General features: G+C 40.8%; 1 protein-coding gene and 3 non-coding genes across 4 annotated transcripts; 1 reads left to right on the forward strand and 3 right to left on the reverse strand.

Annotated features, from left to right (window-relative positions):
* Positions 1 to 18,144: 18,144 nt before the first annotated feature.
* trnap-ugg lies at positions 18,145 to 18,216 on the forward strand. The gene has a single exon. It is a non-coding gene; the product is annotated as a tRNA-Pro (tRNA).
* Positions 18,217 to 18,406: 190 nt separating this feature from the next.
* Positions 18,407 to 18,478, reverse strand: trnap-ugg. Its single transcript has one exon. It is a non-coding gene; the product is annotated as a tRNA-Pro (tRNA).
* A 178-nt stretch (positions 18,479 to 18,656) lies between these two features.
* On the reverse strand, positions 18,657 to 18,728 carry trnap-ugg. The gene has a single exon. It is a non-coding gene; the product is annotated as a tRNA-Pro (tRNA).
* Positions 18,729 to 20,216: 1,488 nt separating this feature from the next.
* Positions 20,217 to 24,145, reverse strand: LOC125481316 (transcriptional adapter 3-like; the record flags this gene model as incomplete). The annotated part of the gene is made up of 2 exons (XM_048592699.1): positions 20,217 to 22,342; positions 23,928 to 24,145. Coding segments are annotated over 2 exons (411 nt in total), but the record flags the coding sequence as incomplete, so codon positions are not given.
* Between the last annotated feature and the right edge of the window lie 855 nt (positions 24,146 to 25,000).

Raw genomic sequence — 25,000 nt, forward strand, 5'->3', positions numbered from 1 at the left:
ATGATCATTCTCTTTTGAAAGACGAAACAGATAAGAAACGTCAAGAATAGTAACAGACAGACAGGATCCATGCTCATCAAATAAAAAAGACAACCCCAAACAAAGTGTAAAAGCTGCTCTGTCGCTTACCTCGAGTTGTGAGTGTATGGTGCACGGTGTGAAAGCTTGCAGCCTGCTTCCTCTGTGCGCCCAGCTCCCCTCTCTGTGAGCCCAGCTCTGTGTCTATGGGAGAGTCTCCACAGCACTCGCTACATCTAGCTCCTGCACTCGGCTGCTGCCGCATTGACGTCAGCTCCCCACCAGAAGTGGGCGGGACATGACTCTCCGTTCTCCGCCAATCAGAGACAAAAGAAGGGGCGCTGCCCCCGGTGGCAGCTCGGCCTATGGTGAGCCGAGTGAGGCGCGGGCTGACCAATAGCAAAGAGCAAGGAGGCAGCAGGCGCCCGAGTGAAATTGCTCATTGAGAGAGTCTCATTCATGAATTTGCTGCTAGCTTCCATCAAAGGTCATTGACCTGTACTGTTCAGTCTCCTCTCTCTCTCTCTCTCTCTGCAGATGCTACAAGGCCTGTCGGGTATTTCCAGCATTTTCAGTTTTATTTCAGATCCATCCAAAGGTCTATTCTGAAAAAGTGTCACTGGACTCCAAACGTTATCTGTGTTTCTGTGTCCATTGATGCCTCCCAGTTTCTCCAGCAATATCTGTTTTGGTTTCACATCAAACGCTGAAGTGTTCATTACACAAAGTAGCCCGCTTGATTGGCACCCCATCCATCACCTTCAACATTCACCCCCTTCACCACCGACGCACAGTGGCAGCAGTGTGGACCATCTACAAGAATGCCCAACAGCAATCTCCTTGGAAGCACCTATTTATCTAGAAGGGTGAGGACAGCAGATGCATGGGAACACCAGCAACTCCAAGCTGGCATCATCTCGATGCGAAACTATCTTATATTAGAAGCAGGAGTAGCCATTTGGCCCTCAAGCCTGCTCTGCCATACATTAAGATCATGGTTAATTGATTACTCCACAGTCTACTAATTGGCATGCCCGTGTAGCAAGCAGTATGTTGGTCTTCATTGCAAGAGAGTTTGAGTACAGGAGGAATGAAGTCTTACTATATCTGTGCAAGACCTAGATGAGACCACACCAGGAGTAGTTTATGCAGTTTTAGCCTCCTTATCTAAGAGAGCATGCACTGGCCACAGAGACAGAGAGAGAGTAGCAAAGGTTCACCAGACTGATTCCTGAGGTGGTAGGTTTGTCATATGATTAAAGTTTGGGTTGTCTGGACCTGTATTCCTCGGAGTTCAGAAGACGAAGAGGGAATCTCATTGAAACTCAAAGCTCTGGCAGGGCCGGACAGACTGGATCCAAGGATGATGTTTTCCAGGCCAATGGGTCCAGGACGAAGTGTCACAGTCTCAGTATGGAGGATAGGCCATTTTCAAGCGAGATCAGGAGAGATTTCTTCATTCAGAAGTTGGTGAATCTCTGTGGTATTCTCTCTTTTCTCCTCCACAGAAGGCTATGGAGATGAGTCATTGAACATATTTAAGAAAGAAATAGATTTATAAAGACTAAAATCATCAAGAGGATTTGGGAGAGGGTGGGTGCATAGTGTTGAGATAGAGGATCAGCAGTGATCTTGTTTAATGATAGAGCAAACCCAATGGGAAGAAAGCCAACTCCTCCTATTTTCTGTGTCTCTTTCCATGATAACCTTTCACCCCTTTGTTCATCAAGATTCATGAACTGGAATAACCAGTTACTCTGCAACTCGAAGCTCTGTAAATTCTGTCCTTTTAGATAATATGCTTTTTAAAAAATTATTCTGGCAAGAATGATAATTCACTTTTTATCACATTATGCTCCATTTGTCAGATCTTTACTCACTCACTTAACCCATTTATCTCCCTTTGTAACCTCCTTGTATCCTCAACGCAATGTTTATTTCTATCTATTTGTATGATCAGCCAACTTAGTGACCATACTGTTTGTCCCTTTATCCAAGTCTTTTACATAGCCCTTCCTTTCACTGTCTTCATATCAAAATCCTGGAACTCCCTCCCTAATAGCATGATGGGACACCTCCAGCACATGGACTGCTGTGGTTCAAGAAGGTGGCTCACCACCGCCTTCTCAAGGGCAATCAGGGATGAGTAACAAATGCTGTCCTTTCTAGAAACACACACATTATATACTAGAATAGAGTAATGTCTTATTCAGCAAATATGAGTAGGGGTACATTAGAATGATCAATATCAGATAACTGCAGTATTTTGTTTTCCTATTACTGTTTAGTTCACCACTTTGTTCTCATCTAGGAATTCCCAACTTGAAAATATTCTACTCGTCTACTAGTATTTAAACCCTATTACATCCATATTAAACCCTTTTTCAAATTCTTAAGAAAGTGCCTGAACCTCAAAACTAAACTCAGTTGCTTGCTCCACAGATGTCACCTGACTTGCTAAGTATTTCCTGCACCTTCTGTTTCACTTCAGATTTCAGCACCTGCAGTATTTTTGTTTTCATTAAGAAATGTTAACATCCTGATTTTTTTTGGTTAGTGTGTTTGCTTCCCCTCAAGTTACTTAAGTTCTCAAGGTTTTGAGGACCGGAAGCCTTTGTATCACCATTTACCTGGCCACTTGAACAAATGCAAAAGTCCAATCCTGCAAACACTGTTGCCTCAGGTTCCTTCTTTTCTTTACAGAGGCCCATGCGTTGATCCCAACCAAGTCACAGATACGAGTTTGCATCTTACACCAGTGACAAAATCCGTCACTTCTTGGAATCTGGTAACTTGAAAAGAGGCCAGAGACACCAGCAAGCCAGGAAACATGTCAGCCAAGAACTAGGAAGTGCCAGGCACACCAGCTCCAAATCTGTCCCCCATTTGGGATAAAAACTTAAAGCAATTAATCAAGAGAAGATACTTTTCCAACTGTATATGACACCACCTATGGGAGTCTTCTTTCATGTGAAGATCTCCTGCATTTGTTCTATGTATTTATAAATATATAGACAGCCAGAATATCTGTCTGCAAAGAACACCTACAGAGAGACCACTGTCTGTGACTAGGATGCATGGAAGTTACTGTTTGCTTATAGTTCTTACATCCTCTTGAGAAACAGGACTGTCGCCAGAGCACTTGGGGATAGCAGATGTTCTGATCCTATTCAATAAATGGGCAAGGGAAAAATTCAAGTCCAATCTGACCATAGTCAGCATTGGGGAAAATTGGTGAGACATTAATCTCTCACAAAATGAATTGGCACTTGGAATAATATGGGTAAATAAATAAAAGCCATCCTGAATTTTTAATATTTGAGTCAGTTCTTTGACAAAGTAGTGGAGAAAACGGTTGAGGGTAGTGTGGATGACATTGCATATATGCTCCATCAAAATATGTTTAGCGAAGCATCACATACTAGTCTGGCTAGATTGAAACTTAAAAGGATAATGGCTGTGTAGAGATGAAATTGGCTACAGGACAGAAAGTAGAAAAAAATGGTGAATTTTTACTTTTCAGATTGGAATAAGAGTGCAGTGGTGTTTCCCAGAAATTGATGTTGGCTGGCTCCTCTTTCATATATATTAATGATCTGCTCCTGGCTATACATGGCACAATTTTAAACTTAGCAGGTGAGACAAAAGTCTGAAACATAATAAGCAGTAAAGAGGATAGCAAAATAAGCACTTACACAGCAGATGAAAGTGTGAAAAGATTCATTTTGGTAGGAAGTGTTTATATAAACTAATTGGTACAATTTAAAGACCGTAGAGGAACAGAGAGACCTAAAGGTATACATGTACAAATCTTTGAAGGTGGCAGAGTTGAAAATGCTGTAACAATGCAGGATCCTTGACATTATAGCAGCATGCAAAAGTAAGGATATCACACTGTACCTTTTTAGAGTACGGTTAGGCCCCAGGTATAGTATGGTGTTTGCATTTTGCAAAGTACAACAAGGCCCAAGAGAGGATGCATTGAAGCTTTGTTAAATTTGTTTAAAGCTTCAGTTATATGAAGATACTAGAGCAACTAGAGTTGTTCTTTTTGGAACAAAGAAGCTTAAGAGAAAATTCACTATGCCTGTTCAAAATCTTTAACAGTTTTGATAGAATAAAGAAAGATAAGTTGTCGCAAAGACAGAAAATCATTAACCAAAGCACACAAAATAAAGTGAATTGACAAAAGAGGTAGAGGAAACAAGAGGCAAATAAAGTTGATGCAGGAAGTTATGATCTTGGATACACTGTCTGAAAGAGTGAATTGGATAAATACTTGAAACAGGAAAGAAACAGGAAAAATAGCTCAGTGCAGACACAAAGGTTCAATAATCTCCTTCTGTATTGAATCAATCCATAAATTGTGATTAGAGATTGTTAGATGTAAGAATATGAGGAGGAGCAGGTCATTGAGTCCCTTGAACCTGTTTTTTTTATATACATTCATGGGACATGGGTATCGCTGGCTGTCTAGCATTTATTGCCGATCCCTAGTTGCCCTTGAGAAGGTGAGCTGCCTTCTTGAACCACCGCAGTCTACCTGCTGTAGGTTGTCTTGCAATACCCTTAATGGAGGGAATTCCAGATTTTTCACCCAGTGACAATGAAGAAACAGCGTTACATATCCAACTCAGGATGTTGAGTGCCCTGGAGGGGAACTTGAAGGTAGTGATGTTCCCATGTATCTGCTGCCCCTTGTCCTTCTAGATGGAAGTGGTCATTGGTTTGGAAGGTGCTGTCTAAGGATCTTTGGTGAATTTCTACAGTGCATCTTGTAGGTAGTACATACTGCTGCTACTAAGCATCAGTGGTGGAGGGAGTGTATGTTGGTGGATGTGATGCCAATCAAGCAGGCTGCTTTGACCTTGACGGTGTCAAGCCTCTTGAGTATTGCTGGAGCTGCACCCATCCAAGAAAATGGGGAGTATTCCATCACATTCCTGACTTGTACCTTGTAGATGGTGGACCATGCTTTGGGGAGTCAGGAGGTGAGTTACTCCCCGCAGTATTCCTAGCCCCTGACTTGCTCTTGTAGCCACTGTGTTTATGTATTCTGCCATTACGTCTGTTCTGCCATGATACTGTGGTGATATGTGACATAATTCAATGTACCCATATTTATCCAACACAAACCATTACTTGTATAAATATCTGGCATGGGCAGGCTGTCTTGGAAAGCTTGAACCTTTGCTAAAACATTAAAAGCTTGAACAGGCTAGAATTGTATGTTGGAGTTTAGAAGAGTAAGAGGCAACTTGATTGAAACATTTAAGATGCTGAAGGTTTTTGTTAGGGTGGATGTGGAGATGGAATAATTTAGAACTAAGGGTCACTGTTTAAAAATCAGGGATCTCTGGCTAAAACAAAGATTAGGCAAAATCTTTTCTCTCAGAGGGTCACGTGTCTTTCCCTTCCTGAAAAGGTGGTGAGAGCAAGAGTCCTTCAATATTTTTAAGGCAGAGATAGATAGATTCGTGTTACAGGCTGAAGGGTTATCAAGGTAGGCAGGAAAGTGGATTTTATGTTACAATCAGACCAGTCACGATCTGACTGAATGTCAAAGCAGGTTTGAGGGGCTTAATGACCTATTCTTGCCTCTGATTTGTGTGATCTATGGGAGGTGAATGTGATGAGTAATTACAAACATTACTGTATTTGAATGGCACGTACTGAGACTGTACAAGTAGCATTTACATAAGACAATATGTACCAATAGATTTTACCAAAGACCATTGTATGTAGATAACAATAATAACCAGGTACTCTACAAAAGTAACATCGATGCAGTGAGACTACATAAATAGCATCTACTAAGAGTTAATAACTATAAATACCACAAAAACAACTACCTGTAAGTAACTTAAAGATGAAGATGAGTCACTGGACTTGAAATGTTTTCTCTGCTTTCTTACCGCAGATGCTGTCAGACTTGCTGAGTTTCTTCAGCAATTTCTGTTTTTGTAAAATCAGTGCACAGATCACTTACTTAACAGTACCCATACACAATCTACTGTTAGCTAGACATCATTTAATTATAGACCACAGTATACAAGGATTATCTAAACACAGGCCACTAATATCTACAGACAATTCTTGTCTGCAAACAGTGTCGACCTAAATAATACTATCTATAAGGAACACTTAGGCAGTTTTTGTAGGAATATTTGATTCATGGCTTATTGTCTGTAATTAGCATCTACATAGACACCAATCTCTTTAAATTGGAGCCAAAGCAATTTTTTACATTCTAATTTATCTCATTCCTGACATCTTTTACTTTCCATCCATTATCCTCCAGGCATTTGTCAATATGTTCATATCTCATTCCTAGGTATATATTATTTTCTGTGTGTCTCACTTCCAGGTGTCAGTTATTCTCTATGCACCTCATTTCCAGATACCTATTATTATCTATCAGTCTTACCCAGTATCTATTACCCTTTGTACAAAACATTCCAGTATCTATTATCTGTTGTGGATCTCAAGCCCATGCTTCTCATTCTCAGTGCTTTTAAAGCTTAGGTATGACCAAAAGATACGGGACCAAGTTGACAGCAGGTACCAGGATTTCAGCAATTGGAAACTTCACCAGACATCAAGAGAAAAGAAACAGTCCTGCACATCACTAAAGACCAAGGTACGGTATAAAACGGCAACATAAAGAATAAATGGTGGGTAGAAAGATCAATTAGGTATAGGTGGGTGAATGGCAGGTCCCTTTTCCCTAGGGTGGGAGAGTTCAAGACTAGGGTGCATATTGTTAAGGTGAGAGGAGAAAAAATTTAACAGGACCTGAGGGACTGTTCTTTTTACACAGAAGATGGTTTGTGTGTAGGATGAACTTCCAGGGGAAGCGGTGGCTATGGGTACAGTTACAATGTTTAAATGACATTTCGATAAGTACATGAATAAGAAATGTTTGGAGGGAATATGGGCTAAGCACAGGCAAGTGGGACTAGCATATTTTGGGATTTTGGTTGGCATGGGCTGGTTGGACCGAAGGGTCTGTTTCCATGCTTATGACTCTATGACTTAATCATGGAAGATCCAAACAGCTCACAGACACCATCAACATGTGCATTTTGTTAGTGCTGTCAGGGTGATCTATGCCCAAGTACTCAAGGGCTTGGCCTGCTGAGAGCCAAACATGGAGGACGGGGCATGAAGAGCAAGGAGCAATCACCTCTTACTGGAATAAACATTTTGAACAGCTCCTCAACCAAGACTCTGTCTTCGACTTGAATGTCTTCAATTTCATTCCTTGATATCCCATCTGGCTCATCTGGACCAAAGTTAAAAAAAGCAATTTGTCAATTGAAATGTAACAAACCCTAGGTGTTAGGATCCCAGTTAATGGTAATACTGGGCAATTCAGATCCCAAAATGATACCTAGCTTGATAAACCATAAGATTTGCTGTTGCAATTTGGTCACCATGATGGTTAATCACTGAACATATTGACGTAAGACCGCTGGCGTACAGGTAGTGGGCCAGAATGGGTTTTACCAACAATTGACAATGGTTTCATGATCATTAGTAGATTCTCAATATCAGATTTTTTTTATCGTTCAGAGTCCATTGTCTGCCATGGTGGGATTTGAACCTGAGTCCCCCATTATTAGCTGAGTTTTTGGATTAATAGGCTAGTGATAATACAACTAAGCAATCACCTCCCCTAACTTTAACAAAATAATATGAGTTTAATACACAAAAGAAAATAAACATTTCTATTTATAAGAAAATTTAGAAATATCTTATCATAAACAGTAAAATGGAAGATTAAAATCATTCTCAAAGCAATATCTTTCACAGACACTCATTTGCAGTGACGCATCTCTCCTGCATCGTTTCAAAATTTCTTACTATGCAAGAATTTCCTTTGGCAGATTTATGCAATTCACAAGATGTGATTCTTTCTACTACTGTCTCCTGGGACACACAGACACAAGCTAACTCACCAAAATCTTGAAAAAAAATCTCAGGGATTTTTCCAGATCTATCTACATAGATTGCTAAAACAGCTTGAGATTTCTTTCCAACTTCGATGGCCTGGAGACTGATAAAATTAAACTGAACTGGACCTACATGTGGTTGCTCTCCATCTGTTTCTTTCTGGGTCATAAATATTAAATAGGTAAACACTTCAGCATTTATCTCACTAGGTAGCTTCCCTAGACTTTTGGTTTAAGTCACATGATTTTGTGGAAACGCTGTTCTGATCCACTTCTGGGGGAAAAAAAAGGCTTTCTGTCCCTTATAAAAAGTAACCTTTACAGAACTATAGCCCAAAAACCTATTTACCTTTACTTTGGAACTCTGGTCCCCACATAATAATAATTTGTTATAAATACTCATCATATCCCAAGCAGATTAAATCCCCGACAAAATTTCAGATACAGTGGAGATCTAATCCTGGCATGGCTGCACAATCTTGGATCGCTCATCTGGAAAAGCATCTTAGGGACATTGGGATTTTGACAGTATTCACAAAGGGAGTCATCAAGTCCCACTGAGTTAAGTACAGAAAAGTCTCCATTCATCTGCCACAATGGAGGCTTTTTTTGCAAATTTATTTGATGTTTTTGTTGCCTGGATTAGTATTTATTGCCTGTCCTAACTCCCCTTGAGAAGGTGGTGGTGGGCTGCAAGATTCCTCCACATTTGCCTCCTCCCCACAGTTGAGGATCTCTTTTGAGAAATACACTGTATTTTTTATCCAGCAAGAGGCAGGACAGGCATGGTATTTGCTGTGTGGGAAATTAAAGGAGCTTGCAAGGAACAGTACACAGTATTCTTCAACAACAACAATAACAACAGTATTTTTCAATCTCCTTGCAGCCTTTGACTCTGGTAAAGCTGTTCAAATGGGGCTGTCTTGAAAATTTTGTCACTGTCCTTCAACTAATCCATGATGATATGAAAGCCAAGATCCTTGTCCATGGAACCAACACCCTGTCTTCACCCTATCTCAATGGAGACTGGGCTGTGTCATCACACCAACCCTCTTCTCCAACTTCCAGGCTGCAATACTGCAGCTCCTCTCTAGCAAATGCACACAAATATTTTACAGAACAGACAAGAACTTGTTCAACCTACACTGTTTTGAAACACATTCAAAATGACTCCAATCTCAGTTATTGCGCTTCAGTAAATAGATTGCTCTGGGCCAGCTCTTGTTCATTAAACCAACTGAGGTGTCCTCCAAATAAAGCAAGTTATCGGGAAGGCAAATGGAATATTGATCTTTAGTGCAAGGGGAGTGTAAGAATAAAAGGAGGGAGATGTTGTGAGGCCTTAGCAAAACTGTGTCTGGAGTAGTGTGCAATTTTGGTCTCCTTACTTCTGCAGGCATTTAACTGCACTAAAGCAAAGGGTCAGAAAAGGTTCACTAGGCTGATTCTGGGATGAAGTAGTCATATGACGAAGAGAGAAGGTTAGGATTACATTTACTGGAGATTAGAATGATGAGTGATGGTCTTATTGAAACATATATGATTCGAAGGAGGCTTAACAGGGTAGATGTTGGGAAGATGTTTCCTCGCGTAGGCAAGTCTTGAATTACCAACCACAGTTTTAAAAAATAACCTCTCATTTAAGATGAGGATGAAGAGGTTTTTGTTTTCTGTTTGTTAGACTTTGGAATTTTCTTTCCTGGAGAGAGTGTTGGAAGCTGGGTCATTGAATCTATTCAAGGCTGACTTAGTCAGATTTTTGATTGACAAGGGCAACATGGTTTGGGTGGGCTGCAGGTTAGCAGATAGAAAATTGAAGTTAAGGTCACAATCAGATCAGCTTTGATCTTATTGAACGGTGGAGCAGGCTCAAGATTCTAATGTCCTAATCCTTCTCCTATTTCTGATGATGCCTTAGTGTGTGTCCATTCCTTTGCTGAAACATCTGAAAAAATGGGCCTTTCACTGAAAACCCACAAAACTAAGGTCCTTTTCCAGTCAGTTCCGACAGCAGAACACTTCCCCTCTTTGCTTATAATCAGCTGTGATAGTCTGGAAAATGTGGTAGAGGCAGACACAATAGCGTCATTTAAGGTGTATCTAGACAGATACATGAATGGGCAGGGAGCAGAGGGATATAGATCCTTGGAAAATAGGCAACAGGTTTAGATAGCGGATCTCGATCAGCACAGGCTTGGAGGGCCGAAGGGCCTGTTCCTGTGCTGTAATTTTCTTTGTTCTTTGTTTCTTCTATATCTCAGGAGCCTCCTCAGACGAAGACAGACAACAAAATTCATCATCACCTTCAGTATTCCAGCACAGTCTTTCAGTGCCTGAGAATGAATATTTGAGGACCAAATACTTTAAAATTGAGACTAAGGTCATGTTTTACTGGGCAGCAGTAACCTTCACGCTCCTATAAGCTTTGGAGACTTGGGAAACCAATGGGAGGCATCTCAAAGTACTGAAGAGGAACCACCAATGGTGCTATTGAGAAAACATCTAAATCTGGTGGCCAACAAAATGGTTCAAATGCAACATTTCCAAAGCCATCATGTCCAGCATTGAGGTAATAATCACTCAAAATCAGCTCTCCCATTTGGATCATGCAGTCTGCATGCCCAAAAACGGAATCCCAAAGAACTGCTCTAGTCACAGAAGGACACTCCCAGGAAGACAGTGGAAATACTTTAGTAATTTCCTCAAAGCACCCTCTGAAGAGGTCAAACATCTCCTCAATTCCTGGCTCGTGATCAATCAAAGTAGAGTTGGTTCACTGGGGAAGGCAGCGAACTCTTCAAAAGATTTCATCAGAAGTATACAGAAGTAAAGATAAGTTGTCAGAGCAAGTGTACAAACCTCCAAATGTCTCATCTACCCAATCCTTCCAGCACACCGACCCATGGAGGATCTACAGATCGTGCGTTGGATTTATCAGCCATCTCATGGAGTGGAAACAATTGCTCCGTGATCCTAAGGGATTGCCTAAGGAATTGTATTAATGCTTTGGTAATATTATTCTCAGAGTATTAAAATTCAAGTATCCATTATTCTTGGTTGAACAAGCTTATGACAGTAATTTATCCAAATCTTATTTTAACTTTGTTAAAATTTACTTTTCTTTCCAATTTGCTACTCTTAGAAACAGCAATGTTAATTTTCATACTCCTACACGAATCAACTCACTGACCCTAAAATTTACAGCTTGATCATGGAGAAGTGTTGCATTGCCATATATAATGGAGAACAAATACCACACAATGACCTGGAAACAGAGCGAATGCAAAAATAGTCCCAAAATCCAGGCTGCTATTAATTCATACCGACTCATACTGTTCCAGCCTATATTTAAATAAGATTGCATAATACAGAATAATTTTATGATTATATCTTCTTAGTTTAACAAGACTTTTTTGAATAATCATGCTTTCAGGGAGGTCTTGTGATACAACGGGCTCTGAGTTTGAAGCTTTGAGTTTAAATCCCACTCCGTAGAACAGAGGAAGCAGAAGTAGACCATTCAGCCCCAACAGCCTGCTCTATCATTCAACAAGATCCCTACAGTGTAGAAGCAGGCTATTCAGCCCATTGAGTCCATGCTGACTCTCTAAAAAGCATCCCACCCAGATTCACCCCAGTCACTCTGCATTTCCCGTGACTAATCCACCTAACCTGCATATCCCCAGATACCATGCGTAATTTAGCCTGGCCACTTCACATAACCTGCACATCTTTGGACTGTGGGAGGAAACTCACGCAAACATGGGGGAGAATGTGCAAACTCCAGACAGTTGCCTAAGGCTGGAATCGAGCCAAGTCCATGGCACTGTGAGGCAGTGGTGTTAATCACTGAGCCACAGTGCCACCCAGATTATGGCTGATCTACCCCAGCCCTCAACTTCACAATATTTCAAAAATCTATCTACATCCTCTTTAAATTCTTTCAGTGATCTAGTCTCCATAAGAAAATTCCAGGCAATCACTGTCCTCTGAGAAGTAATTCCTTTGCATCTCAGTTTTAAATGTGAGCCCCCTTATCCTGTAACTCTGTCCCTTTGTTTAAGATTACCGTTAGTGGAAACATCTTCTCAATATCTACTCTGCCAATCTCCCTCAGAAATTGTATGTTTCAATAAGATTACCCCTTATTTTTCTGAAATCTAATGAATTAAAGCCTACCCTGTTTAACCATTCTTAATGAGTCAACCCCTTCATTCCAAGAATTAGACAAGTGAATCTCTGACAGCCTCCAATGTTAGTTCATGCTTTCTTAAATAAAGGAATTAAAACTGTAACAGTGCTCAATGTGCTGCCTCACTGACACCCTATACATTTGTAACCAAACTTCACTATTTTTAAACTCCAACCCCTTAGTAATAGAGGCCAACATTTTATTTGTCTTCTTAAGCAATTGCTGCACCTGCATGCTAACCTTTTGTGTTTCATGCATAAGGACACCCAGATCCCTTTGCGCCTCACTGTTTTGAAGTTTCTCTATTTACACAATACTTTGCCTTTTGATTCTTCCTACCAGAGTGCATGACTTCTCACTTTCCTACATTAAACTCCATCGGCCAGGTCTTTATCCACACATTCCACCTACTTAGGTCCCATTTCAGATTCCTTACGTCCTCATTACAACTTGCCCTCCCATGTAATTTTGTATCATCAGCAAATTTGGATACATTACATTCTGCTACCTCCTGTAAGCCTTCAATATGGACACTAAATTATTGAGACACTAGGACTGGTGTTTCCGGCATTCCTCTAGTTATGCCTTTCCAAACTGAAAAGGCACATTCATCCCAAATCTGTCTTTTGTGTATTTCCCAATCCTCAATCCATATTAATACATCCCCCTAACACTGTGAGGTCCACCTTGCCCCAATTAAGGAGAGCCAATCTTCACTTAGTAGTTCAGCTCATAGACATCTATAGCACACAAGGAGCTCATTCAGGCCATAGTATCTGTACCAATCATCAAAGCTCTCACTGCATTAATCCCATTTTCCAGCTTTTGTCCAATAAGTCTGGCTGCTACAGCAGCACAAGTGAATATCTAAATACTGCTTAAATATTACCAGAGTTTCTGACTCAATCACCCTTTCAGGCAATGAGTTCCAGATTCCCACCAGGTGTAAAGTATTCATTTAAAACCTCAGCTATGTCTTTCAGTTCCACCCACAATTCCCCACTTTGGTCGCTAAATGGGCTGACCCTTTTTCTAATTATCTGCTTGCTCAATATACTTTTAAAATGCCTTTGGAATTTCCTTTATTTTACCCAACAGTGATTGTTCATGGCCCCTTTTCAATTTCCAATTTTGTTTTAAGTCAACTGCTACACTTTTTTTACTCCTCTAGGCTTCTGATGTTCTGAGCCTTGGTATCTATCAGAAGCTTCCCAGTTTTTCCTGGTCAAATCAAGCACGTTCCTCAACATCCAGGGTTCTCTGGAATCTTTGATGCCTCTCTCCACCTTTAAGAACATGTTGTCCATGCACTTTTATTGTTTCCTTTTCTGGAAAATTCCCACTACTCTGATGTAGATTTTTCTCACAAGTAGCCATATCCTGTCTTTATTAAAGTTGGCCTTCCCCAATTCAAAATCTTTATTTCTTGTCTGTCTTTATCCTTTTCCCTGACAACCTTAAATCTTACTGAATAGGGTCACGGAAATGCTCTCCCATTGACACTTCTACAACTTGACTGGCTTCATTCCCTAAAATTAGCTCTAGCCTGTCTCTTGTAAGACTTTTGACATCCTGGCTTAAACAACTCTGCTGGATACATTTTAAGAATTCCACACAGTCTAAGCCTTTCACACTTTGTCTTGGGAAGTTAAATCCATGACGAGTATCATCCTATTAGTTTTATGCTCTTCTGAAATCTGCCAACATATCTGCCTTCTATTTCTCCCATGGTGTTAGGGGGAAGGCACTCACATGGACAAAGGACAGGATGATTTGTAGAAGACAGAGAATGGGATAAAAGGGGTCTTTTTCAGGATGGCAACGAGTGACCAGTGGAGTTCTGCAGGGGTCAGTGTTGAGACCACAACTATTCACATTATACATTAACAAGGACAATGCTACTAAGTTTGCAGATGACACAAAGACAGGTGGAGGGACAGGTAGTGTTGAGGAAGCAGGGAGGTTACAGAAGATCTTGGACAGGCTAGGACAATGGATAAAGAAGTGGCAGATAGAATACAATGTGAGTAAGTGTGAGGTTATGCACTTTGGTAGGAAGAATAGAGGCATAGACTATTTTCTAAACAAAGAAAGGCTTTGAAAATCTGAAGGATTTTGTTAAACTCGAGAGGGTGCAGAAAATATTTACAAGGGCTTTGCCAGGGCTGGAGAGTTTGAACTATAGTGAGAGGCTGAATAGACTGGGGCTTTTTCTCCCTGGAGTGTCGGACACAGAGGTTTATAAAATCATGAGGGGTATGGTTAGGGTTAATAGCCAAGGACTTTTTCCTGGCATAGGGGAACAAAACTAGGGGCCATAGGTTGAGGGTGAGAGGGGAAGGATTTAAAAAGGACCTGAAGTGTAACTTTTTCATGCAGAGGGTGATACATGTATGGAACGAGCTGCCAGAAGAAGTGGTGGAGGCTGGTATAATTACAACATTTAAAAGGCACCAAAGAGATATAGGCCAAATGCTGGCAAATGGGACTAGTCAGATTGTGATGTCTGGTTGGAGCAGGTGAGTTGGACCAAAAGGTCTGTTTCCATCCTTTATGACTCTATGATTTGGTAGACCTAGTTTAGGATTCTCTTAAGGTTGACAAGCAGGTTCAGTTGGCACATAGGAAGGCAAATGCAATGATCGCATTCATTTCAAGAGGGTTAGAATACAAGAGCAGAGATGTGCTGCTGAGGCTGTATGAGGCTCTGGCGATTCCACATTTGGAATATTGTGGCAGTTTTGGACCCTATTTCTAGGGAAGATATGCTGACGTTGGAGAGGTCCAGAGGATTTTCACAAAAATGATCCCGGGATGAAGGGCTTGTCATATGAAGACTCTGGGTCTGCACTCAATGGAGTTTAGAAGGGTGAGGGGGGGATCTGATTGAAACCAACACAACACTGAATAGAGTGGACATGGAGATGATGTTTTCCATTATTAGGAAAGACTAGGACCTGAGGCACAGCCTCAGAGTGAAGAGATAACCCTTTAGAACTGAGATAAAAGGGAATTTCTTCAGACAGAGAGTGGTTAATCTATGAAACTCATTGCTGTAGAAGGCTATGGAGCCAAGTCATTGCATGTATTTAAGACGGAGATGATTCTTGATTAGTAAGGGGATCAAGGGTTACGAGGAGAAGGCAGGAGAATGGGGTCGAGAAACATATGAATCATGATCAAATGGCGGAGCAGACTTGCCATGCCAAATGGCTTAATTCTGCTCCTACATTTTAAAGTTTAATGAACTTTTTGACAGTCCATAGCACACTCCCAAAAATGTGATTGCCCTCTTTAGGTTCATAAGCTCTATCCATATGGCCTAAATTAAGGAGCCTTCTAATATATCTGACCTCTTTAAGTAATTGATGGCCTGTAATAATTGGCTCCTCGATCAAATTGCAAAACCAGCTCCTCTTTTACCCTCAACAACAATAAAAACACAAGTTGCTGAAAAAGCTCAGCAACCCTGAGGAAGGATACTGGACCCGAAATGTTAACTCTGATTTTTCTTCACAGATGCTGCCTGACCTGCTGAGCTTTTCCAGCAGCTTCTGTTTTTGTTCCTGATTTACAGCAGTTCTTTCAGTTTTTATTTTCTCTTTTACCCTGCCTGACCTGATTTTATACCCCAAAATATATTGAGCTGCTAATCCTGCCGTTCCCTCAACCATGTCTCTATGACAGCAGTGATATCATATCCTTATGCTTTAATCAGCATCCTCAACTCATCTGATTTACTCACAAGACCCCTTGCATTACAGTAAATGCCATTCAGCTTTGCTGATCTCCTTCTGTGTTAACTTGACTATCACCAAAATTCTCTGCCAGACCAACTTGGCTTTTTTCTACATTTGTCTGTCCATCACGGACCATTGTACCTCCACTTTCTGTCCCATACCCCTGCTAAATTAGTTTAAAACCTCACCAACATCATTGCTAAACTCTGGTAGGTTGCTTGTCCCATTGTGGGTCAGGTACAGCCTATTGGACTTGTGCAGGTCCCACCTTCCCCAAAAGCTGACCCAATGATCTAGGAATCTAAAGTCCTCCCTCCTGCACTAACTCTTCAGCCACAAATTCAGGCGTCCTATTCCTACACTCACGAGCACCTGGCACTAGAAGTAATTCAGAGATTGCAACCTTTTAAGTCCTGGTGTTCAATCTACTACCTAGTTCCCTAAATTTGTGTTGCAGACCCTCGTCCCTTTTTCTAGGTATTTTATGAGGACTAATGTGAACCATGACCTCTGACTGTCCATCCTTTTCCTTCCAAACTCTTGCAGCCTTTCAGCGACATCCGTGACCTGGCCTCAGTGAGTCATGTTTGCATCCACAAAAAAAGCACGTTTATACCCCTCACTACTGTGTCTCCTCCCTCTATAGCTCATCCCTTCAGTCTGCTCCCACTTTGTGCAATTGAGCTGTGGCTGCAGATCCCAAAGGAACCACCACTATTATGTTTACCAACTCAAAAAAAAGTTCTTGAGTGAGATGCAATCTGGAGTTTTCATGATTTCCTGCTTGACTCCCTTCTTCTGACTGATGGTCATCTAGGCCTTGATAAACACCAAAAGAACTGCGGATGCTGTAAATCAGGAACAAAAACAGAAGTTGCTGGAAAAACTCAGGAGGTGTGGCAGCATCTGTGAAGAAGAAAATCAGAGTTAATGTTTCGGTTCCGGTGACCCTTCCTCAGAACTGTTCTCAGAAATGTTAACTCTTGATTTTCTCTTCACAGATGCTGCCTGACCTGCTGAGTTTTTCCAGCAACTTCTGTTCTTGTCAACCATTCCTTCCCTGACAGCTTCCTTAACCTGTTGGGTGACCACGTCTAAGCCAAAGAACCTGCGTGAACATTCAATATTTTTTAATTTCAATAATGGCGAGCCAACCAACCTCAATACCCACAACCCGAGCTACAGATCTACTCCAAAACCTTAGATTCAATATTTTTATCGACCTTGCTGACCCAGTTGCTCAAGGAAGGGAGGCTTAATTTCTCCAAGAGTTTCCATTAGCTAGACAATCTGGGTTCAAGTCCCACTAGCCCCAGAATTGCGTGATAACATCTCTGAACAGGTTGGTTAAAACTGTCCAGAGTGCTGTGTTTGTGATGGAGCTGCTCAGTGGGAAGACCGGAGACTCTCCTCTGGTTTACCTGCTACCACTTCTCTGATGCAGAGCTCCCATCGCTTCACAGCAACTTGTATTTGTTCTGAAGGAGCTGGGACACCCCTGGTCTTTCGAAAGTGAGTCTGATTACATGAAACAGACACTGAAGACAGCATCTGCCATCATTCGTTCCCACTAAATGAAACAGACAGGCAGGTGGGTGAATCGGGGTAAATTGTATATTTTTTGTAGGGATTTCAAGGGGGTTTAAACCCATGATAGGAAGTCTTGTTGTAGTTTAAGATGGTGCTAGGCTAATTGCAGCCAGTCAGTGTGTAAGACCTGTTTCATGTCAGCTCTACACCTTGTTATCTCAGATTCTCCAGCATCAGCAGTTCCTACTATCTCATGCCAGACCTTCTTGGTTTGAATGAAATGTTGCAATTTGCAGCCGCGTCGCCCCCTGTTGGAATATGCGGCGCATTACCAGGTGAGGCTGAAGCAGTTTCACATTCTTTCGGAGTCTCACTTACTGGGGCTCCAGCAACCAGGCTCCTCTTCGGGCAAGGACTCACTCCTCTGCCCTTTACCATTTTTTGTTGTAATTACGCGCTTAACTTTACTGAACCGTAGCCCTTGTTTCTTTTCTTAAAAAGACGTTTGTGGTCCTGATAAACCGGGGAACAGCAAAATCATGTCTGAAATGAATGTTAGACGAGATCTCCAGATATTCAGTGGCAATGTGATCGTTTCAGGGGAGAATTTTTGCGCGGACTGGCCGAGATCTAAAAATGAAAAACGAATTATTGGTTACTATTTCAGAATTGACCTTATATTATCGCGTTGTGGGTTTATTACTGTCGTGGCTCGTTGGTCTAGGGGTATGATTCTCGCTTTGGGTGCGAGAGGTCCCGGGTTCAAATCCCGGACGAGCCCAATTTTTTTTTTCATTCCTTCATCCTTTTTGTAATTAATTGGGGAAGGAATTAATTTTTGCGCTGTGCTATTGCGTAAATTGAGTCAATATTGCAAAATAATGCATAGAATCTTCGCTTTACTACCAGCATCGGCACTGATAACCGGAAAAAAAAATTTGAAAGTTGATTATGTTTGAAAAAGGAAAATTGGGCTCGTCCGGGATTTGAACCCGGGACCTCTCGCACCCAAAGCGAGAATCATACCCCTAGACCAACGAGCCACTCATTAGTGTGTGGTGCAAGTACTCCTTTACGTGAAGTGAATTTCACATAAGGTTATAGTTATAACTTTCATTTTCTGTCCAGTTTGTGATGGAATATTCTGCTGCGTAAATTTCTGGACCGGACGCAGTTACCTACACTTTTGTAGATATCCTACGTGATAAAATAAAAGCACTTGGGCTCGTCCGGGATTTGAACCCGGGACCTCTCGCACCCAAAGCGAGAATCATACCCCTAGACCAACGAGCCACTACGGAACACTCTGTGGAGAAATGGAATGATCCATACGGACATTTTCAACTTTTTCTCACTAGTTAGTTTTCTTTATTTAATGCTACCCACATTTCATTATATTGCTGTCATTCCCCACCTACATTTTATTGACAACAGCCTCGAGAATTATTGGAGCATATAAAGTGTCGACAAGACAATTTTTTTCCCCTGCTGCCCCATTCTGTGACATCAGAGAATTTTGCAAAAAGGGAATGAAGGAATAATGAAAACTTAAATATTCAGTAAAGAAATATTATCATAGAATGGCTACAGCACGCAAGGAGACCATTCATCTGTAATGCTAGTGCTTGCTTGCTGCAAGAACACCTCAATTAAATCAATACTGTAGTAATTGGAACCAGTTGGATCTTATCGACAATGAGATACTTGATTGGGATTAACCCAGGCCAATCAGGAAGCCCTGGTTGACCAATATAAACAGGGGCACCAGTCTCTGGCACAATTAGTCAGCATGTTAAACATAAAGGTGGCTGGTTTGAGGCTACCCAGGAACAAAGCTTTCACTATTTGGTGTTGACTTGATGGGCTGAATGGCTTGCTTCTACACTGTAGGGATTCCATGACGAAGTATAATTGCACAATAGCCTATAAACGGAGCATTTAGAATCTCCTCAGGTCAAGGGACTGACTCCAAGCTGGTTGGGCACAGCCAATGTACAGTGTGCAAGTAAATAAAGGGTGACTTGGTGATGGGATTCTGGCCTCTGTGCAGTTACTTCAAATATATTACATATTATAATACATTTCAAGGCATGACAGAGGGTGGGAGAGCGTCAGATTAGCAGTGGGTGTCATTATAATTCTGATTGAAGTGCCTGGATTATGCACCGTGTAGAAGATTTGGTGGATGCCTAGGGACATGGATATTTACATTGGGAGACTTGGGAGTTCGAAACTCCTAAAATAGAATTTAACCTTTTTCCATTCTAAGTGATGTGGCTAATTTGAAAGTCTTCCTGCAGTGAAGGTGATTTCTGATGCAAGTGTATGACATCCTAAATTCAAGACCTAGAAATGGCTTCAGTTATTTTAAGCCAAATTTAACTGATCAGTGTAGCAGAGCAGTTTTAAACTCATTCACCTTTCCTTTGTAAAAAGCTCCAATAATACTGGGGCTAGACTTATTAATCCAGAGATCCAAATAATGATAAGGGTGCCTCAGTTTGAATTCAACAATGGTAGATGGTGGAATTTGAATTCAATAAAAATCTGGAATTACGAGTCTAATGATGACCATGAAACCATTGTCATAAAACCCTATTTGGTTCACTAATACCCTTACCAAGTCCAGCCCCTACGTGTGACTCCAGACCCACAGTGGTTGACTCTTAGCTGCCTCTCTGGGCAACTAGGGATGGGCAATACATGCTGGCCTAGCCCACATTCTGTAAATAAATAAAAATTGTATTTGATTGCCTATTTAATGCATATTTCACACTGAGAAAGTAATCAAGTTGACATTTATTGAAAATTCATTACAGGACCAGTTAATCATCAGTAGACCAAGAGGATTAAATGCCACAAATGATAAAACTTACACTTGTTTCATCTTTAATCCATAAATTAACATGAGGACATCTGATGTGGGGGACATGCATTGAGCTGGGGATTCAGCATTGGATGGTTCTCATTCTGATTTCTAACTCTTTAAGGGTTGGTTTGGAGAGTGTGTCTGACTGATGAATGGGAGAGGAGATCAGAGATCTTGTGTTACAATATGCAACTGGGATTATCAAAACGATGTTCGATCGTAGCAAGGCTGCAAAAAGATAACTTAAAACAGTGCAAAAAAAAAACCCTTGGTGAGTCTAGGAGTATAATTCTTCTGGTTCTTTTCACTTTATATTTAAAACTGTAGGTGACAATGCAATAATATGATTGCATTTTTGGAAAAATTCATTTCCATCAGTATTGTTTAATTTTTCATGTTAATTTTAACCTCCATGACTTCTTTATTTCTTTTATATATATATAATGATTCATGTTGTGGTATGATTCAATGTATATTTGCAGTCCAACTGTTACCTTCTCCACATGGAAATGTTTCATTCCAGAGTCCAGATTAAGGATTTTCGTAGATTTTTTTAAAAAAAATCAACCAGCTCAGTTATGGTTATGACACACCTCCAGAGCAAGTAAGATTGAAGCCAGGCCTCCTGTCTCAAGAAGTAGTAACACTGCTGCTGTGCTACAAAAGTCCTTTCTACCTTTATCACTATTTAGCAAAAGGAGTAGAGACATTGCAGCTGATCCCATCTTCATCCACAAAATGGGAGGGAGAAGGGCTATCATTATTGAACTTGAACCTAACCCCTACTATCCACTTTCCAGTTAATCTCCCAAAGGCCAATGGATATGACAGAGCACAGGAGTACATCAGACAGTTCCCCTTAGTATGAACAAAGGAACTGTGGAATGGTCATGCCACACAAAATAAAAATGAAAACAAATGGAAAAATTGCATTTAATGATCATGGAAGACATCTAAGTTTGTCAGGTAACACCAACTGCATAGAAAATCCCTTGCATTACTAACTGTGGCATTCAACTCAAATAAGCACTGTTACCACTGCTAAACTGAACAACCAGCAAACACTGGAGTATGTACCTGCAGTCATCCTGATCTCTGAAGCTACAAGCCATTGCACAGTGTTTACCCAATAGTGAACGGCAAAACATCTGAAACTTTTGTAACTGGCACGATCCCTTATGGTCAGTGACATAAATTGTACCTGCTACCCCACAGCTTATAAATCTTAAGTGGATTTTATTTCTGTAAAAGGAATTGGCAGTATTTTAATACTTCTTCACATAGTATCATATGGCCCAGAGGCAAGTATAGAAAGATTTGAAACAAAATCAAACAGTATGTCGGGTTGGCTGGATTGGAATTAAGGAGAAGAATAGCATTGCAGGAGAAAGGGGGAAAACAGACTTTCAGTCCTGATGGTATCCCCACATATATTTCTATAAAACATTGTTGGGTGTGGGATGCAAGTGAAAAGAAAATCTTTCTGGAAAGCTATACAGTGTCAGTTTTAACATCACATTTGGAAGGACTGGCAATGGCACAGCTGCCAAGGGAATGCTACACTATCTGAATACTTGGCCAAAACACATTACTTTCACATACAGCAAACATCAAACTAGCAAAGCACAACATCCAGATTTCTGAAAGACAGACTTCCACTTTTTACAAACAAGACTAGTTGGCCACGACAGGGACAGCCTGCTGGAATGCAATGTCAACAGTTCAAAACAGGTAAGGTTCAATATCGCTCCTTTTGTCAGTTCAGAAGCACACCACTCAAGAAAAGATGAACATTAAGCCAATTTTTCAAAAGTAACGACGTCCAGCTTGTTTACATAATTGGGCTTAACTGTCCAACAGCTTTAGAATGCTCTCTCTCTCCTTCAGTGCCTTCCACGCTTGATCCTTTTCTTTCTTTGTAGGCGTGCGTTTCTTCTGGCGAGCTGCCATGATCTTTCGGAAAGCATCCATTACTTCATTGTCCGCTATTCTCACTCGTTGCCGTAACTCCTGTTTTTTTAACTCCTCTTTGGCAAGTCTGCATTTAAAAAAAGAGTCAGTCAGTCAGTAAGATTAGAAAGGAAGCTGAGGATCTATGGATCAATACACACCCTGCTTCTCTCATAACGTAGACTTAGTGTTTTTCTTGGGGTGGGAAGAGAGTTTTGAAACAAGCTTATCGGACTGAACAAACAACTTCTGAAGGTCTAATTTTCAAGTTGGAGATCTCTGAGAAGGAATTTCACAAATGGCTCAAATGGATAAAGGAGGTGATGTTTCAAATAAAGCAAATAAAGTAAATGAAGACACAAATTATCAGGCAAAAGCTGTCAACCACAAAGCATGAGCATGTTGCTAGTTCAGTAATAACTTAATGACTATTCCTTATAACAACCTGGGAAGCACTTAGTAACTCAAGTCCAGTTAATCTGCATTCTCTGGTTCAACGGAGGAACTGACTTGCTCCAGAACATCTGCTATTTTATGTGTTGAAGTGATGTAAAGCATGTTCTTTCATAAGAAATGGTCCAACTGAAGAAAAACCCAGACATTTTGGGGTGGGACAGGACAGAGAAAGGGGTTATTTGAACACCGCCCCACTCCTTCCACTGACACCACTGGTCCCTGACTCAATAAAGACCAGCCAAAAGTCAAACCAAAATGAAATATTCAAAGAGAGCAAAATAAAATACAAACTGCAGGGAAAACTCAGCAACTCAAGCAGCATTTATGAAGAGGGAAAGAAATTATGTTCATGTTTCAGGTCAATAAGCTTACACCTAAAGGTTCTGATTAAACTAAAAATCCACCTGAGGCGTTAATTCGGTTTCTTTCTCTAACTGTGCATGCAGTTTGAACTGCTGAATATTTACAACATTTTCTCCTTTTCTTATGGAATACTTAAAGACACATATGATGGAAGTGGATCTTAAGACTGTTAAATAATGGCCTGGTTTTCTGTCCCAGATATCCTATAGGCCATGTCAGTGCTTACACTCCACCCAAGCCTCCTCTCACTTATCCTAATTTAATTCTATCATCATAGCATACTTCTTTTCTTCCTTATATGCAAAGGATATTGCTTCTTTTTATTTTAAATAGAGGTTAATGGCTATGGATTGGCTTGAGGTTGGCAGCGTCCTTAAAAGCTTTCCTTTGTCTTTGCAGAAGTGCAGGCAATATGTGCCTTTAACCAATTAGGACCTATGCATTCAAATTCTCAACTTAAACCTCTCCATCTCACAACCTCCTTTTCCTCTTTCAAAATCTTTCTTAAAATCTCTCTGACCAATCTTTTATTAACATCTCATATCTCCTTCTTTATCCCAGATTCCATATTTTTATCCTTGTGTTTCAATATGTAGCATTTATTGATGTTAAAGGAACAATATAAATGCAACTTTTTGTTGAAGGCTGCAGCAGCAAACAGGAACTCAGTTTTCTTACAGAACCAAACTTTTTTTTAAAATTAAACACATTCACCTGAAAGATTAGTGGCTGAATAAAGAACCCATCACGTTAGAATGAAGGAATTGCCACCAGCCTGTTCTATGAAGCAGATCTTATTTCATTATTTCACCCCACTTGCATTCCAAATTCAGTACCAGTGCATTCAACCCCACCTGAGAAGTTCCTGTTTCTTTGCTCGATTGTGTGTACTGATGGCTTTCAACTCAGCCTGCCGCTTGCGCAGCTCTGCCAGAACTTCATCTTCAGAGTCTTCAGTAGGTCGGTCCTCAGAATCTAGAAGACCCTGAGCAATTAGTTCCTCCTTAATTCGTGCTTCGAGAGACTTTGTGTGGGGTACGCTGCAACAGACACATTGAATATTTAATCCATGTTATTTAACAGATCATCAGGTCAGATGAACAATACATAAAAAAGGGCAAAATTGTAAATGCACATCAAGAAAATGGTCAATTGGATTGATATTAAGCTCAGAAGAACAATCTCGGCTGAAGAGCTAGCATATAACATAACTGCCTGTCTGGAATTCTTTCATTTAGCAGTACAGTCCGCTGTGCATCCAACCCGTATGACTAGACTTATCAGTTAAAAATAGAAGTAAAAGATGTTGGCAGAACAAAGTGTTTCAGTGACATTTCTCCCTTCACATTATTTTGCAGGTGAGTGGAATGAGTGTTGTGGCCCTCCAAAAGGTCGGAAGTGAGTTGCTTGCACAATGTTCAGCACCATTTTTGGCTCCTCAGGTACTGAAACAGTCTGTGCCCACATGCAGTGAGAGCTGGAAAAGATTCAGTCTAGGAGAAATAAGTGGCGAATAGCATTCACATCTCACTAGTGCCAGCCAATAACTGTCTCCAATGACAGAGAATCTAACCATCATTCCATTGACATTCAATGGCAGTACCATTGCTGAACATCTGTCTGCCAACATCCTGGGTGTTACCATTGACTAGAAAGTGATTTGGACCAGCCATTACAATACTGAGACTACAAGAGTAAGTATGAAGCTGAGAATTCTGCAGTGAGTGACTCATCTCTCGACTCTCAAAGCCTGTCCACCATCAGCAAGGTATAACCATGAAAGAATACTCTCCATTTGCCTGGAAGAGTAAAGCTCCAACATGCTTTGGGAAGCTCAACACTTTGTAGAGCAAAACAGTTACCTGATTGGCACCACCTTAACAGTCACTCCCTCCTCCCAGTGGAAGCAGAATGTACTTATTACATG

Source organism: Rhincodon typus, unplaced genomic scaffold, assembly GCF_021869965.1.
Source record: "Rhincodon typus isolate 14 unplaced genomic scaffold, sRhiTyp1.1 hic_rhity00001684, whole genome shotgun sequence".
NCBI lineage: Eukaryota > Metazoa > Chordata > Chondrichthyes > Orectolobiformes > Rhincodontidae > Rhincodon > Rhincodon typus.